The sequence below is a fragment of the Oryza sativa genome, chromosome 11, assembly GCF_034140825.1.
Source record: "Oryza sativa Japonica Group chromosome 11, ASM3414082v1".
In the NCBI taxonomy this organism is placed as follows: domain Eukaryota; kingdom Viridiplantae; phylum Streptophyta; class Magnoliopsida; order Poales; family Poaceae; genus Oryza; species Oryza sativa.
Window position 1 is genome coordinate 29,422,727 of NC_089045.1, and position 14,193 is coordinate 29,436,919.

Here is a 14,193-nt window from a genome sequence, read left to right on the forward strand (position 1 = left end):
AAATAGAGTTTCGACGGTAGACAGGCTGTAGAAGAGGGGATGGACGAACCACCACTTTTTCCCACTCTGCTGTGCCTCGCTAGAATCGGCTCTTTATCTTCTCGCCAACCGTAGGATTTCAAAGAGAATCTGGAGCACACTACAGAGTTGGACAAAAATCGATCTCCGCATAAACAAATGGAAAGCCTACGCCAATGAAGAAGATTGGTGGTACAAAGTTTCAAACACGCCATACGTCATGCGGAAAGCGTTAAAGTTGGTGATCATCCTCGTGACTTGGGAGCTCTGGTGCGAGCGTAATGCCAGAATTTTTCGGCGCCTAGCCACAACGCCAGCCATGATCGTGGCCAAAATCAAGGAGGAGGCGAGAACCTGGATCATGACGAGAGCTGTTAGGCTTACAGAGACCATTCCCTGTGGAGAGTAGTGTCCTACCTCGATTTCGCCCTATAAATATTACTCCATCCATTCTTTTTCGTTTGACGTTTAATTTGTTAGCTCAAAATTGTACTAGCCAACGTCAAACATTTGTACAAGGAGGTAGTACTTAGCTTGTTATGACTTTACTCTTATCTATCAATATAAAATGACAAAGCTTTTGCCTCTTAAAAGAAAATGTCACCCTCTCTCTTTGCAATTGAAACAAGTTAACATTAAATAACAATTATTGCAGAGATAAAAAACGAAGAAGTTTTGTCCCTGGCCGAAAGACTGACCCTCGTGAACTCTTTGGGTCCTCTCGTCAATCTTAACATAGCACCTAAGGCCATGTTCCAATTGGCTAGCCAATTGAGCCAATTGGTCAGAGAAAATAAAATGGATGGAATTGAATAAGAAGGCAACGGACGTAAACGGCAGACAATATCCACGTATACGACGAAGACACTGGCTATTGTATATGAATGGATGTGGAGGGATACAAACACCGTAGATCGAACTGGAATTCCTTGTTTTCAACCCTGGCAGATCAGTGATGAATTGTCTGTATCTCCATGGTTTGGCATATAAGCAAATGGAGATTTGCTCCGGTCCAACAAAAAGTATCTCGAGGTACAAATATCTCGCGATACCAAATTGTTTCCAATTGTTGGATCTAACAATGCCATTCTGCCCAGCTGGATTTAAGGATCGGAAACGATTTAATACCATGAGGATCGTACCTCGATATATTTTTTGCTGGATCGAAGTAAATCTCCCGCAAATGGGCATAGAAGCTTCGGGGGCAAACATTTGGTATCAATTTTTTCTTTTAAAATCACAAGGGGGTCAATTAGATGGAGGACAGCTAAACCACAGTTGTTGCTAGATGGAAGAATGTGCATTATAAACAACAAGACGAATTGTGTTATAGTTATCATCACTGGTGGAGAAACCGTCTTTGGTCGGTCGCCCGAAATCCACAATAATCTTAGTTCCACTAAAAACCGGGACTAAAAATGATCTTAAGTCCCGGTTGGTGGCTACAGCGGGCATATTTGATCTTTAGTCCCGGTTGGTGTTACCAACCGGGACTAAAAATGATCTTTAGTCCCGGTTCTAAATCTGTCAGGCCTTGTCAGGCCCCCCGAGATCTTTAGTCCTGGTTGGTAACACCAACCGGGACTAAAGATAGGGATCTTTAGTCCTGGTTGGTGTTACCAACCGGGAAAAAAGATCAACATAAGCTTTACTCCAGGTTGGAGTTACCAACCGGGACTAAAGATGTATTTTTAGTCCCACCAACCGGGAGTAAAGATTCCCATGCGCCAACGGCCAGCAGCACCTCGTCCTCTCCGCCCTATCTTATCCCTTCTCCTTCCCACTTCTCCTCCTCCTCTTTCTCACTTCTCCTTCTCCTCCTCCTCCTCCTCTCCTCTCAACCCTCTCCTCCCCCTCATTCTCTCCCCCCTCCCCTCCCCTCCGGCTCCCCTCCGGCGGCGGGAGGCGGCCAGGCGGCGGCGGTGGCCTCCCCTTCGTCGGATCCGGGAGGGGAGGCGGCCGGGTGGCGGTGGCAGAGGGCGGCGGCCGTCGCATGCGGAGGGCCGCCCCAAGCAGCGGCGGCGGAGGCTAGCGCGGCGGCGGCGGCGGAGGCCAGCGCGGAGGGCTGGCCGCAAGGCGGCGGGCGGTGGTGGCCGGGCGCAAGGCGGTGGGTGGCGGCCGGGCGGCGGTGACCCGCGCGGCAGTCAGGCGCAAGGCGGCCGGCGGCCCACGGCCGGGCGGCGGCGACTGCGAATTTTTTTGAATGATTTGTATATTTTGGTGGAGCATTTTGTTGGTTGATTTAGGGATGATTTTGTGATTAATTTGTGGATTGTGATTGATTTGTGGATTGTGGATGTGGATGTATTGGGGATGTATTTTGTTATGCTTGATGTATTTTTTTTTTTGAGATTTTGTGATGTATTTGAGTATTTGAGATGATCGATTGTGGATTTGGAGGCAATTTGAGGATGATTGATTTGGGATTTTGGGGATGGGATGGGGTGAAATCAATATATATTAAAAACAATGAAGAAAAGAAAATAATAAAGAGCAACCGGATCTAGTCTTTTTAGTCCCGGTTGGTAAGATAGATAATCTTTAGTCCCGGTTGGTAACACCAACCGGGACTAAAAATGGATTTTTACTCCCGGTTTTTTTACCCGGGACTAAAGATAACGATCTTTAGTCCCGGATTCGTAGTCCCGGTTGGAAAACCAGGACTACATGGGGGTTACGAACCGGGAGTAAAAACCCCTTATCCACCAGTGCATACTAGCTAGTACATAGATACAATGTAATCACACGATGCAAGTAGAGAGAAAATTAAAAGGTAGCCCGTTCACATTGGCAGATACCTATTTATGTGTGGATGCATTTTTATTGAATTATTTTTTACTCTATTCTAAATATAATTTTCTGAACTAAAATTACTCGAAATCACGCAGTTTTAAATCTATGAGAAAATATAGTGTCGCACTAATAGAGTTGTTTCTACGAAACTATATATCATTTGTGTTGTATTTGTTTATTTTTTAGAATATTTAGGATATCTTATTTTTGGAGTTTCTAACTTTAAGTAACATCTTTTTCTTATATACTGTATACATATGTCTTTCTATATTTTAGGATATATTGGTTGGTGATATTTTCTATTAAAAATATGCTTAATAGCACTACTTCATCTAACGAAAGATAAACTTATATTTACTTATATTTCCTCCATCCCATAAATCTGAGTATTCAAATTTTATAAAAAAAAACAGGGATTTTAGAGCACTACCTATCCCATCCAACTATCTCTTATTTATTTTTTTACCCAATCATACTCCAACCACCTTCCCACTCTCAACAGACCTTTAATTTAATAAGGGGTGTTATAGTATTTTCCCTTCCTCCTTAATTTTAGGATCCTTAAATTAATATTTTTTAAACGGTCAAGCTATTGCCGACGTTTTATATTTAGAAGAAGACGCATGTCCCATTTTAAGAAGTAAATGAGACCAAATCTTACAGTGCCTAGTTAATTTGGGAAAACTAAGCGAAAACCACAATTACAACACCACACCAACAGCTAACCTAACCTAAGGTACCACGATGGAGCCCGACACAAGACTCTGGCCAAGCTTAACATATAGGTGACACAATAGCCCACACATGTTATCGTTGCCAAGCTTGCCACCCAAGCGACACAGCAGTTTCGACTTCACTACGATGCTACCCCAACTCCAAAAGGAGCAAACATAAACGATATCGATGAAGGACATCAGCCTAAGCTACCAAGGAACCAGTTCCTGCACGCAGCTAGCATCAACAATCCTATAAAAAGATTGGAGTGTGTCACCGTTGCCAAGTTTTGTCGCACCCCTACAACGAAGCAGCTCCGACTCTACCCAGCAGTACACAAATAAGAATGATGAACACCCGCCGTAGAGCAAGGAACAGAACCAAGGCAGCGAAGGCCTCGTCAAACACCCTAGGCTTGTAGGGGATCAGAGGCATTGCAGGAGTCCACCAATGCTATCGTTGCACGCGGAAGGTTCTTGCTGCTACGAGAGGTCAATGCCAGAACGACGCCTCCAAGAAGGGAAACGACACCTAATGGCGTCGTCGTAGTCATGCTGGCCCATGGCCTAGCAAGGCTTTTACCAATGAGTCCCAATCAAAACCCCACACAACCATCATGCACAACAACCATCGTTGGACCACCACCGCTAGCACCCGAGTGACCAAGCGCGAGTCACGCTAGCGTCCTCCTCATGTAGACCACCACTGGCCATGTCCATGCGTCGCTCTGGTCAAAGCCACGCTCATGCTTCGCCGGCCGCCACCTCGCACACCACCGGCTGCTGCCTCACCCTCCTGTTTCGCACCCGTCCTACACGCGGTGCGGCCGCGCTCAAGGACAATGACGAAGCTGGGCCGACACTAGGCCAGGGCAGAGAGAGAGAGAGAAAGAGAGAGGGAGAGAGAGAGAGAGACCGGATCTGGCCAAAGGGACACTGGCCGCACACCGCCTGCACGGCCCCTTCCCCGCCGCCTGTGCCATCCATCACCGCTCCAGCCTACCCTGCGGCACCGTCCTCCCATTGCTTATGTCATCGCCGATGCTGTCGCGCCGTCATCGACTAGTTCCATGCCGGGGCCAGACCTGGAGCCAGATCTGGCGCGACTGTGTCGGATCCGCGTCCTCCACCACCACCGCCATGAAGCCATCACCGTCAATGCCGCCGCCGGCCACCCGTCGCATGCGTCCTCCTCGACGCCACCCGCCGTCCAGCCGCAGCCTCTCCCCTCTCGTCGCAGCCCCTCACCGGATCTGGCCGTGTGACCCGGCCGCGAGCCGCCGCCTTGCTCCCAAGCGTCGGCCTTCTCTGCCCACTGCCGAAGTGTCGCCGTCGACCTCTAACTTGAGATCCGCCCGTCTAGATCTGGAGAGGTGGGAGCTGCGAGCCCCGCCGCCGTAGTCCTGATGAGCCTCCAGCTTTGCCGGCACCTCGCTCGAGCAGTGGCGAGGCGAGGGGCGAAATAAAGTGAGTGCGACGTGATAGCTAACTATACGATCGAGTCAACGCTACAAGATCCATTACACCCAAATACTACACATAAACAAGGTGATGTCACGATCCCAAACATGTAAACATGTAGTTACATGTAAACATGTAGTTTCGCCAACACCAAATTCTTAGGTTCCGTTCAAGCTAGCAGAATAGCGAGAATTTTATGTGAAATGAGAAAAACTATTAGCATATAATTAATTAAGTATTAATTAAAGTACATATTTATTTGACTTTTTGAAGAAACATATGTATTTTTTTACACAAAACATACAATTTAACAGTTTGGAAAATATGGTCACAGAGAACGAAAAGGTAGCTCCTTCGAAAACGCAGAAAAGGATGTAGCCTTAGTGCTTATGTCGATTTTTATGATTCTCCACCGTTATCGGTTGCGTGCAAAGCACAAACATTTTTACAGTTTATAGAAACACCAATAAATATATAATTTTATTAAAGTACTCCCTCCGTTTTACAATGCACATTTATATTTATGACAGAATGACTTGCATTGTAAAACGGATGAAGTATTTTTAAGAGTAATCTGTATACGTACGTACGTACATACATATTTCTAACTCAAATATATTTTAGTCGTTATTAATAGTGAAAGTTTACAAATAGACCTTGTCCACAACGTATATTATCAACCGGAAGGGAGCAAGTAGGCTAGATAATTAATGTGGATGGATGATGGTAGTAGTCGTCCTTGCTGAGATTCTTCCTTGCAGCATGAGTGCATATATGTGGCTGGCATGGCAGCTCGCTAGTACTTGCTCAGGCTCCGGGCTTGCTCGACGGCCTACACACAAAGTCAGGTTAAGCTATATATGCAAGATACTACTACTATGGATTGCGTAGTACTTCCTCGGTCCTAAAAAATGAAAGCCAACCTATTATTAGACATGACACATCTCGATACAATGAATATGGACATACTAATCTATGTCCAGATTCATTGTCACATCCTAATACTAGATTGGTTTTTTTAGACAGAGAGAGTACATGCTATATCCATTTCAGAATACTTGTTTTTCTAGATTATTTAGCATGCATTAAGGTTCAAAGAAAAGAACTATAGTACTCTTAATAAATAATGTATAGTTAGATATGGGATGGTGGTTGAGAGTAGAATATATAGGAAGAAATTTGAATTGAAAATGGTATCTTTTAATGCTAGAAAGACAGGTACCGTGGGACACGGAGGAATTACCTGGCACACGCTCTGATACATGGCTTGGTTGATGGCTCCGAGCGACAGGTCATGGAAGCATGCCACGCCGTGGCGGAGCCCTGCGGCGGCTTCCGCGTCGTCTAGCACGCGCAGCAGGTCGCGTTTCACGTTGGACCAGTAAGCGAGGTGCTCGTCGACAAAGTCCAACTCCACGCACTGCGGGCACCTCAAGCTAATTTCCTCTGAACAGCTTGGAGGGACGACCACATGAGCTGGTACGACTTGTTTAGAAGAAAGTACCGGAGGCTGAATCGGAGCTAGATCTTCAGAAGGCAGGACCACCGGACGTGGATTCTGACCAGATTTCGGATAATCAGCTGGTTTTTCATCAGGACGTGGAGAATATTGTTTGATAGGAGTGGGAGCCGGATGAGCCGGAGCTGGATTTGGATCAGCTGAAGAAGGTGTAGTCTTGGTACTGGTAGGCGTGCTGGGCTCACCCTCAACGATCTTCTCCTCCAGTGGCTTTTTCACCTCCTCCACTATTGTCTTCATCGCCGGCGTCGCGAACTCGGCCGGCCACCACCTTGTTGGGCGAGCCCATGGTGTTGGCGCGCTGCATCTCCTGGCTCGACACCCACGAGTTGACATAGGCTGGCCCTTCTCCTTTCTCAACGTGGTCCGCAATCTCTTTCACCTGTTCGTCGATGCGTCGCCTCGTGCCCACATCCAGGTCTGTCCAGGCATCGGAGCGCCTTATCTCGTCCATGTTCCGCTGCAGCAGCTGCACGGCCACCTTGGTATTCTTCACGCCCTTGTGATCATCTTCTCTACGCTGCTGGAACGTCTTGGGTACCATGTCCAGCAGCTTGAACACCACCACCTGCTCCACGACCTGTGGTGCTGGCCGGAGGTCGGCCTGGTCGACGACCTCTGGCGGCCTCCGGATGGCCAGTTTGTGTTCCTTAATGCGGACTGTCTTCCCGTCCACCGAGTTGGCGTCGCCGTCGGCTGTGAGAATCTCCTGCTGGTTATTGACGGTGGTGGCCGACACCTTGGGCACCTTCAGGTGGACGATGAACTTCTTCACCTCGTCGACGTAGAGTACCGGGATGAGGATCTTGCCGGAGGTTCCGCCGCCGATGACTTGACTCTCATAGCCCCCAGAATCGATGCTCTTGATGAGCACCGGCTGCTGCTGCTGCTGCTTATCACTGCTTTTGGGCTTGAGATCGACGCGGATTTCGGCGGCGACGACCGTGCGGAGGCCTCCTAGGCAGCGGGCGAAGGCCTCTGTGATGTTGTCGAGGTTCTTGCAGACGAAGGAGTAGAGGCCGTAGGAGAGCGCGGAGATCTGTCTCAGTGGCACGGGGTCGTGGGACGCGCTGAAGCCGAACGTGTGCACCGCGTACTTGCGGAGCATGGCGCCAACTTCGGAGTGGTCGACGTCGGTGCTCTTCGCCACCTTCTCCCAATTGATCCTCGAGTATTGGAACTGATCCACTCCGTCGGACAGGAGGAGGATGAATCCCACGCGCTTCTTCTTCTCCTCCTTGCCGCGACCATCCAGGATCTGCGTGCATGCAGGCAACGACACATTGTATATGGCTGTGTTTACAATTTTACATCCAGAGATGAAAAGTTTTGGCATATCACATCATATATATGGACACATACACATTTAAATTATTAAACGTAGTCTAATAACAAAACAAATTACAAATTCTGTCTATAAATTGCGAGATGAATTTATTAAGACTAATTAATCCATCATTAGCAAATGTTTACTGTAGCACCACATTGTTAAATTATGGCGTAATTAGGCTTAAAAGATTCGTCTTGTATTTTACACCTTTTTTTATATTTAATACTCCATGTGTCCAAACATTCAATGTGGCAGGATGAAAAGTTTTTATGTGGGAACTAAACAGGCCTATACTAGTCAGTACTCAGCAAGCTAGCTATGAGTAGTAGTCGCTACTACAGATTCAGACATCCACAATCCTTCACGAGTAACTCATCTTTAAAGGATTGAGAAATAGCCGATTAAAATATGGCTACGGAGAATGCTAAGTTTCCTTCAACAAATAGTTTCCTTTTATAAATTGCTATGAGTCGATGTCGCCATTATCTTTCTCTCTTTTCCATGTAAGCAAACTTACCCTCTTAACAACTCTAAGAAATCTCTATTTTTTTAGTAGTAGCTATATTTATGGCGCTATATTTTTTACCAAAAAATAGTCACCATATATTTACATTGTAAATTCATATAAATTACATATGTAATTTTAGCTTATTAACAATGTAGGTCCTAAAATTACATATGTATTTTAGTGTATTAAAAATGTAAGTCCTAAAATTACATATGTAAATCATATGGAAGTGATGGGTAAGTTAGACAAAATGAGTTAGTTGCTCGCATGGTAAGCGTCTTGGTTTGTAATGCTCAGGGCATGAGTATAATTCTGCTCGTCTCTTGGATCTCTGATTCTTTTTGTTTTATGTATTGCACGAATCTTAACATATACCGTATGGATTATGAATCGACATATTCTTTCCACAAAATATGGAGCCATTTTTTTAGCAGCTCCGTTTTTTTTATCATTGTGCATATCCTCTAATACGGTTTTTTTTTAAGAACTAGGGCACAAAGCCCCCCTTTCCATTAATGGAACGGCATAATTGTCTTACAGATTCTAAACTAGAAACAGAAAGCCCAGAAAGAGGGTTCCCACAAAAAGACCAGCAAAACAACTGGTTGAGGGAGAATATCCTCTAATACGGTTAGAATAATATATATGATCAAGCTAATATTCGGAATTGTCTTTTTTCCTCTTCTTAATCCCATCGGCCATAAGTGGTTAGATCTATATTCTTCTTCCCTCATCTTGCTCTCCAACTCTATTCTTAACCCATACCCAGTAATATAGGCCGGTATAGTCCTTCCCTCATCTTTATTTTCAATCCTATTCTTATCAACCCATACCCAATTATATAGGCAAGTATAGTCCATCCTAATCATATAGACCCGTTGCAATTAATGTGTGGGCATGTTACTGGTGTATAGAAAGATAAAGATATACTGTAGAAATGAAAATTGTTTTAATTAAGGTCTTCTGACCTATAGGGTGGTAAGAGCAAACAATTGAATTTTCATTTGTTTCACCAATAAAAAATCGGAATTGCTAAATATTTGTTGACAGATTTTTGATGGCTAAATCTTTCACTTTCTAAACCGTTGGATGTGTCCTAGATTCATGTTAACAGTTTAATACGCATCAAGATATGTGCTTTTAGGAAGAAAAACAAAATCATATTTAGGGATCGATCCTGTAACCTCATAGGATGAAGACGTGACTGCCCCATTGGGCTACTATATTTTTATGATCCAGTTTGAACTTATATCTTACTTATACTATAATTACATGCGAGTTACATGCAAGTTATATATGTAATTATAGTGCAAATATAGTGTAATTATGAAAATTACATACGTAATTATAGTATAAATATAGTTTAATTATGAAAATTACATTGTAATTATGTTACAGTTACATTTGACAGATTTTTAGACTAATTTTTAGTCGAATGTTGTATAGATAGTCCCATAAAAAATATTATTTTTTAATTTCGGATCAATAAATCGATCACAGCAAAAAGGAAATCACCAAGGTCCATAATTACCCTATCTAAATTTAAGCATATGCATCCATACAAGAAATTAATGCTCCGGTACGGTTAAAGATGCAAACTTTATACCGGCCATTTGAACTGCTCGTGAATTCGAATATTTTTGTTTGGTTATATCATAAATACTACAAGACGGGCAACCATCTGGACGGGATAACTAAAGAGGAATTTTATAGGACTTGAAAAAAAATTTTGGTACCTTGAGGTACCAAATTTTATATTAGAAAATGTGGTACCTCTAAATATAATTCTCAAGAATAGTAAAATTACCCTAATTAAAAATATCTAGCGCTCTACAGATTTACTCTATTCTCTCTACCTCTCTCTCTCTGACTACCATCCCCATGAGCACGGAGGTAACAATGATGGCTGGCCGTGTGGGTGGTTCATCCGGCGCAGCCATTGCCGGTGGTGTGTTGGGCGTGGAAGGAGCCACCGTCACAGGCGCCGCTGGTGGTGATGGTGGAGGTGTGGGTGGAGTAGAGGAGGAGAGTGTGGAGTTGTTTGTGTGGCAGGTGCCCAAGCACATGATGGAACACAGAGCTGCTTGCCATTTTCTATAGGAGGTGGCCATCGTCGATAAGGTCACCGTCATCAAGGACAAGGCTTCTCAAGGTGCGGATCCTACATCCAGATCTGGGCTTGTGACCCTGTGCTCTTGCATTGTTTGTTTTGGAGTTTGATTATGGGGTGTTCTACATGTTCTATGGGTGTTTCTACATCCATAGCAACTTTTTCCTGGAATTGATTTTTTTTAGCTCTCTCTTGATGATCATATGATTTGTTGTTCTTATTGCAATGATATTTTAGTTGTATCATGATACTTTGGTACATATAGGTCTTGAATCTAGTACCTATAGGTATCAATCTAGTAGCGAAATATTATGGCTGGTACATAGAGGTATATATCGTACTTGGTACCTATAAAATACCAGACCTAGTATACAGGTATCATGTTCGATACCAATAGGTATTACACATGGTACCACAGACGTATATAGTGATGGCATCATTGACGTGTTATCTAGAATATCAGACATAGTACTTAGGTATCATGTTCTGTACTAATAGGTATTACACATGGTACCACGGACGTATATAGTGATGGCATCATTGACGTGTTATCTAGGATATCAGACATGGTACTTAGGTATCATGTTCGGTACTAATAGGTACCACATATGCATGGTACCGAACTGTACGTATATAGTGACATTAACATTGGTGTTGATACGACATTATCAAGTATCTAGTCCGGACGGGATACCGTTCTGTAGCAGTCCGTTATTTGAATTCGCTACCAATAAAAGTTCTACAAAAACTAGTAGTACGGAAAGAAACTGAAATGCATCAAAACGAATTTGTACTTTAAAATATCAAATTCTGGGTGTTAAAATAAAATTAAGTACTGTCCGGTTTCAAAATACCTGAAAGTTGTTATAAGCACTTGAATTCTTTATATTCTGAATGTTCATGTCCTAATATCAAATTTTCTATGGGATTTTATCATAAAATTAATTTAAATTTCTTATATGTACAAATATGCGAAGTTCAGAAATTCTTTTGTATATTGTTAATCGAATTTAAAAAATATAGCAAGTGATGTTGTTGGATTAATTGCTTGAATTTTTTTACGATGAGCATATGCTAAGCTTGTTTACACCGTCTAGTTAGTACTACAGGTTAATCCAATGGATCGAGTAGTCTTACCTCATCGGAGGATATACTCCCTCCGTCCCATGATACAAGAGATTTTAACGTTTTGCTTATACTGTTTGTTCACTTGTCTTATTCAAAAATTTTGTGCAAATATTAAAAACGAAAAGTTGTGTTTAAAATACTTTAGATAATAAAGTAAGTCATAAAAATAAATAATAATTCCAAATTTTCTTTGAATAAGACAACTGGTCAAACAGTGTAAGAAAAATGTCAAAATCCTTTATATTAGAGTACGGAGGGAGTAGTAAGCAATTAAAAGAGTTAAATTTTGCGTACGCACGCACCTCCACTGCCTTCTTCAAGGCAGGTCTGAAATCGGTATTGCCGCTGGCCTTGAGCTTGTCTACCAAATTTTCCAGCTTCTTCCGGCTGTCCGCTGAATTTCTTGTCAGCCCGTACTCGCTGACGACCGCGTGGTTGAAGGACACGATGGCCAGCCGGTCGGCGTCGCGAACCAACTTGATGATGTACTTCATGGCGATCTTGAGAAGATCCAGCCTCGACGACATGTGCTTTCCCCGGACAAACTCCTCCTTGTTCATGCTCCCGCTGACGTCCAGCACCGCGACCAGGTCTATGGGGGCGCGCTTCTCCGGCGCCACCACCTTGGGCGCCTCCACCGTCACCAGCACCTCGAAGTCGTCCTTCCGTTGGTCCCGTGCGATCGCCGCCCGGATCGGGGTGGTGCTCACTCGCACCTCTTGCCGGTCAATAGCCGCCTTCGACGTTGCCTGCACTAGCTAGCTAGCTCATCATTAATCTGATCAGCGTTGGGAAGACGAAAAGTAGTGTACTACAGTATTAGATAGCTATATATGTTATCTAGCTGTGTACTGTATTTGCCATCAATTCGATGAACATTCAACCAGAATCCACTCTTGATCGATTTGAAAGAATTATTACAATTTTTTCCCGAAATTAAGTTTTTTTAATAAGTCCCCAATTTAATTTCGTTGCAACCTACAGATACTGCAGATCAGCCAACCAATGTACATGTATAGATATATAGCTCCTTACTTGCAGCAAGCACAACACAGAGAATAATGGCCAACAACAAATTAAAAACAACTAACAACAACTAATTTAATCAAAGATATAGAACAGCCATATAGATCGATCAGATCATAACCTCCATCTTCGTCTTCCCAGCGCTGGACGATGCCATGGCTCAGGTCGATCCAGAATACCGTACAATCTTAATCACTCTCCCTAGCTAGCTCTCAATTGGATTAGCGCGTTGAGTGCAGATCGAGAGCTGGTATGATCAGCTTAAGCTAAATGAGAATACGGAGTTGTAGACAGGAACAAATAGATATGTATATATGTTGTGTGTTTGGAGCCGAGCGAACGCCCGTGAGGCCGTGATCATACGACAATTACTAAAAGGCACATCCTTGATAAACAATGACGCGACCCTCATCAGTCTTAATCTTATCAATGGAAATTAATTAATATTGTAGACTAGCTCGTGACCGGCAATGCAAATTACCAAGCGCTTAATGTGGAAATGGGATAAGGGCAGGGTTTTCAATTTCGAAATTAAATATTATACTTGGGGGTTACCGAAATTTTGGAAATTTTGAGCCAAAATTATTTGAAAATTTGACTGTATTTGAATAAAATTTGACCAAATTCAAAAACATTGCAAAAAACCAAAAATTTTGGGCGAGATTTGAGCATGCTGGTGGGGGGCTGAAATTTCAGAAATTTCGAACCGAAATTTCAAACCCTATATAATGGCGAGGCGCCCATGTTTTCTTCCGCATCGGGCACCCGTTGGGAAGTGTTTTGACATTCGATCAGGACACCAGACATGAGAAGTGACACAAATGTGAGAAGAAATTTAGAGGGAAACATATACTATGTACATAAGTTTTTCATGCACACCAACTAACAAATAACAAATGCCACTAAAAATTTTAGAAAAAATTGGACATATACTTTAAATAGTATTGCATCTATATGTGAAATCTGATATTTAAATTCATTTTTAGTCATAACAAAAGAGACAAAATTTTGACATATTTTTACTCTTAAAACTGCCAGATTGTTCACTTTTTTATTACATTGTTTTGCGATAGTGCTGTAATATTTCTTGGTCCATCGTTTCTTTAGCTGCAATTCTGCAAATGCAACGCAATTGAAGCATCATGAACCACTCAAATTAAACAACACGCACAGAGAAAACGCACATGCAGTGTTAGGGTAAACAATCAGTTTAAATGTTTGAAAAATTCTGGGTAGGATAGCTTTCGTTGGGTTCAATGCTTACCTGCGTAGCAGGAGAAGGTGGAGGACATGATCAGAAGAAGCATCAAAACCGCCGCGATGGAGTAGGACATCCTCTTGGTAGCTGCCATTAGGAGATTAATGAAGAAACAGGCTCCGATCGAGCTGTTATTGTACAGTATACAGTAAGTATGTATATATATATATATATATATATGTATGTATATATATATATATATATATATATATGTATGTATATATATATGTATGTATATATATGTATGTATATATATGTGTATGTATATACATATATGTATACATATATATATATATATATATGTATATATATATATATATGTATATATA

General features: G+C 42.8%; 1 protein-coding gene across 1 annotated transcript; it reads right to left on the minus strand.

Annotated features, from left to right (window-relative positions):
• Nucleotides 1-5,781: 5,781 nt before the first annotated feature.
• Nucleotides 5,782-13,958, minus strand: LOC136354236 (uncharacterized). The gene is made up of 6 exons (XM_066305930.1): nucleotides 13,871-13,958; nucleotides 13,675-13,721; nucleotides 11,883-12,329; nucleotides 6,724-7,762; nucleotides 6,229-6,431; nucleotides 5,782-5,817 (listed from the first exon to the last, which is right to left on the minus strand). The coding sequence occupies exons 1-6, from the start codon at nucleotides 13,956-13,958 to the stop codon at nucleotides 5,782-5,784; spliced, it is 1,860 nt and encodes a 619-aa protein (XP_066162027.1).
• Between the last annotated feature and the right edge of the window lie 235 nt (nucleotides 13,959-14,193).

Excerpts from the sequence above, each read along its gene's own strand:
- LOC136354236 (XM_066305930.1), bottom strand. The coding sequence starts at position 13,958 with ATGGCAGCTACCAAGAGGATGTCCTACTCCATCGCGGCGGTTTTGATG. Across the intron at positions 12,330-13,674 it reads AGAAATATTACAGCACTATC|GCAACGTCGAAGGCGGCTAT; the intron begins GCAAAACAATGT and ends TAGCTAGTGCAG. Across the intron at positions 7,763-11,882 it reads CCTTGAAGAAGGCAGTGGAG|ATCCTGGATGGTCGCGGCAA; the intron begins GTGCGTGCGTAC and ends GCATGCACGCAG.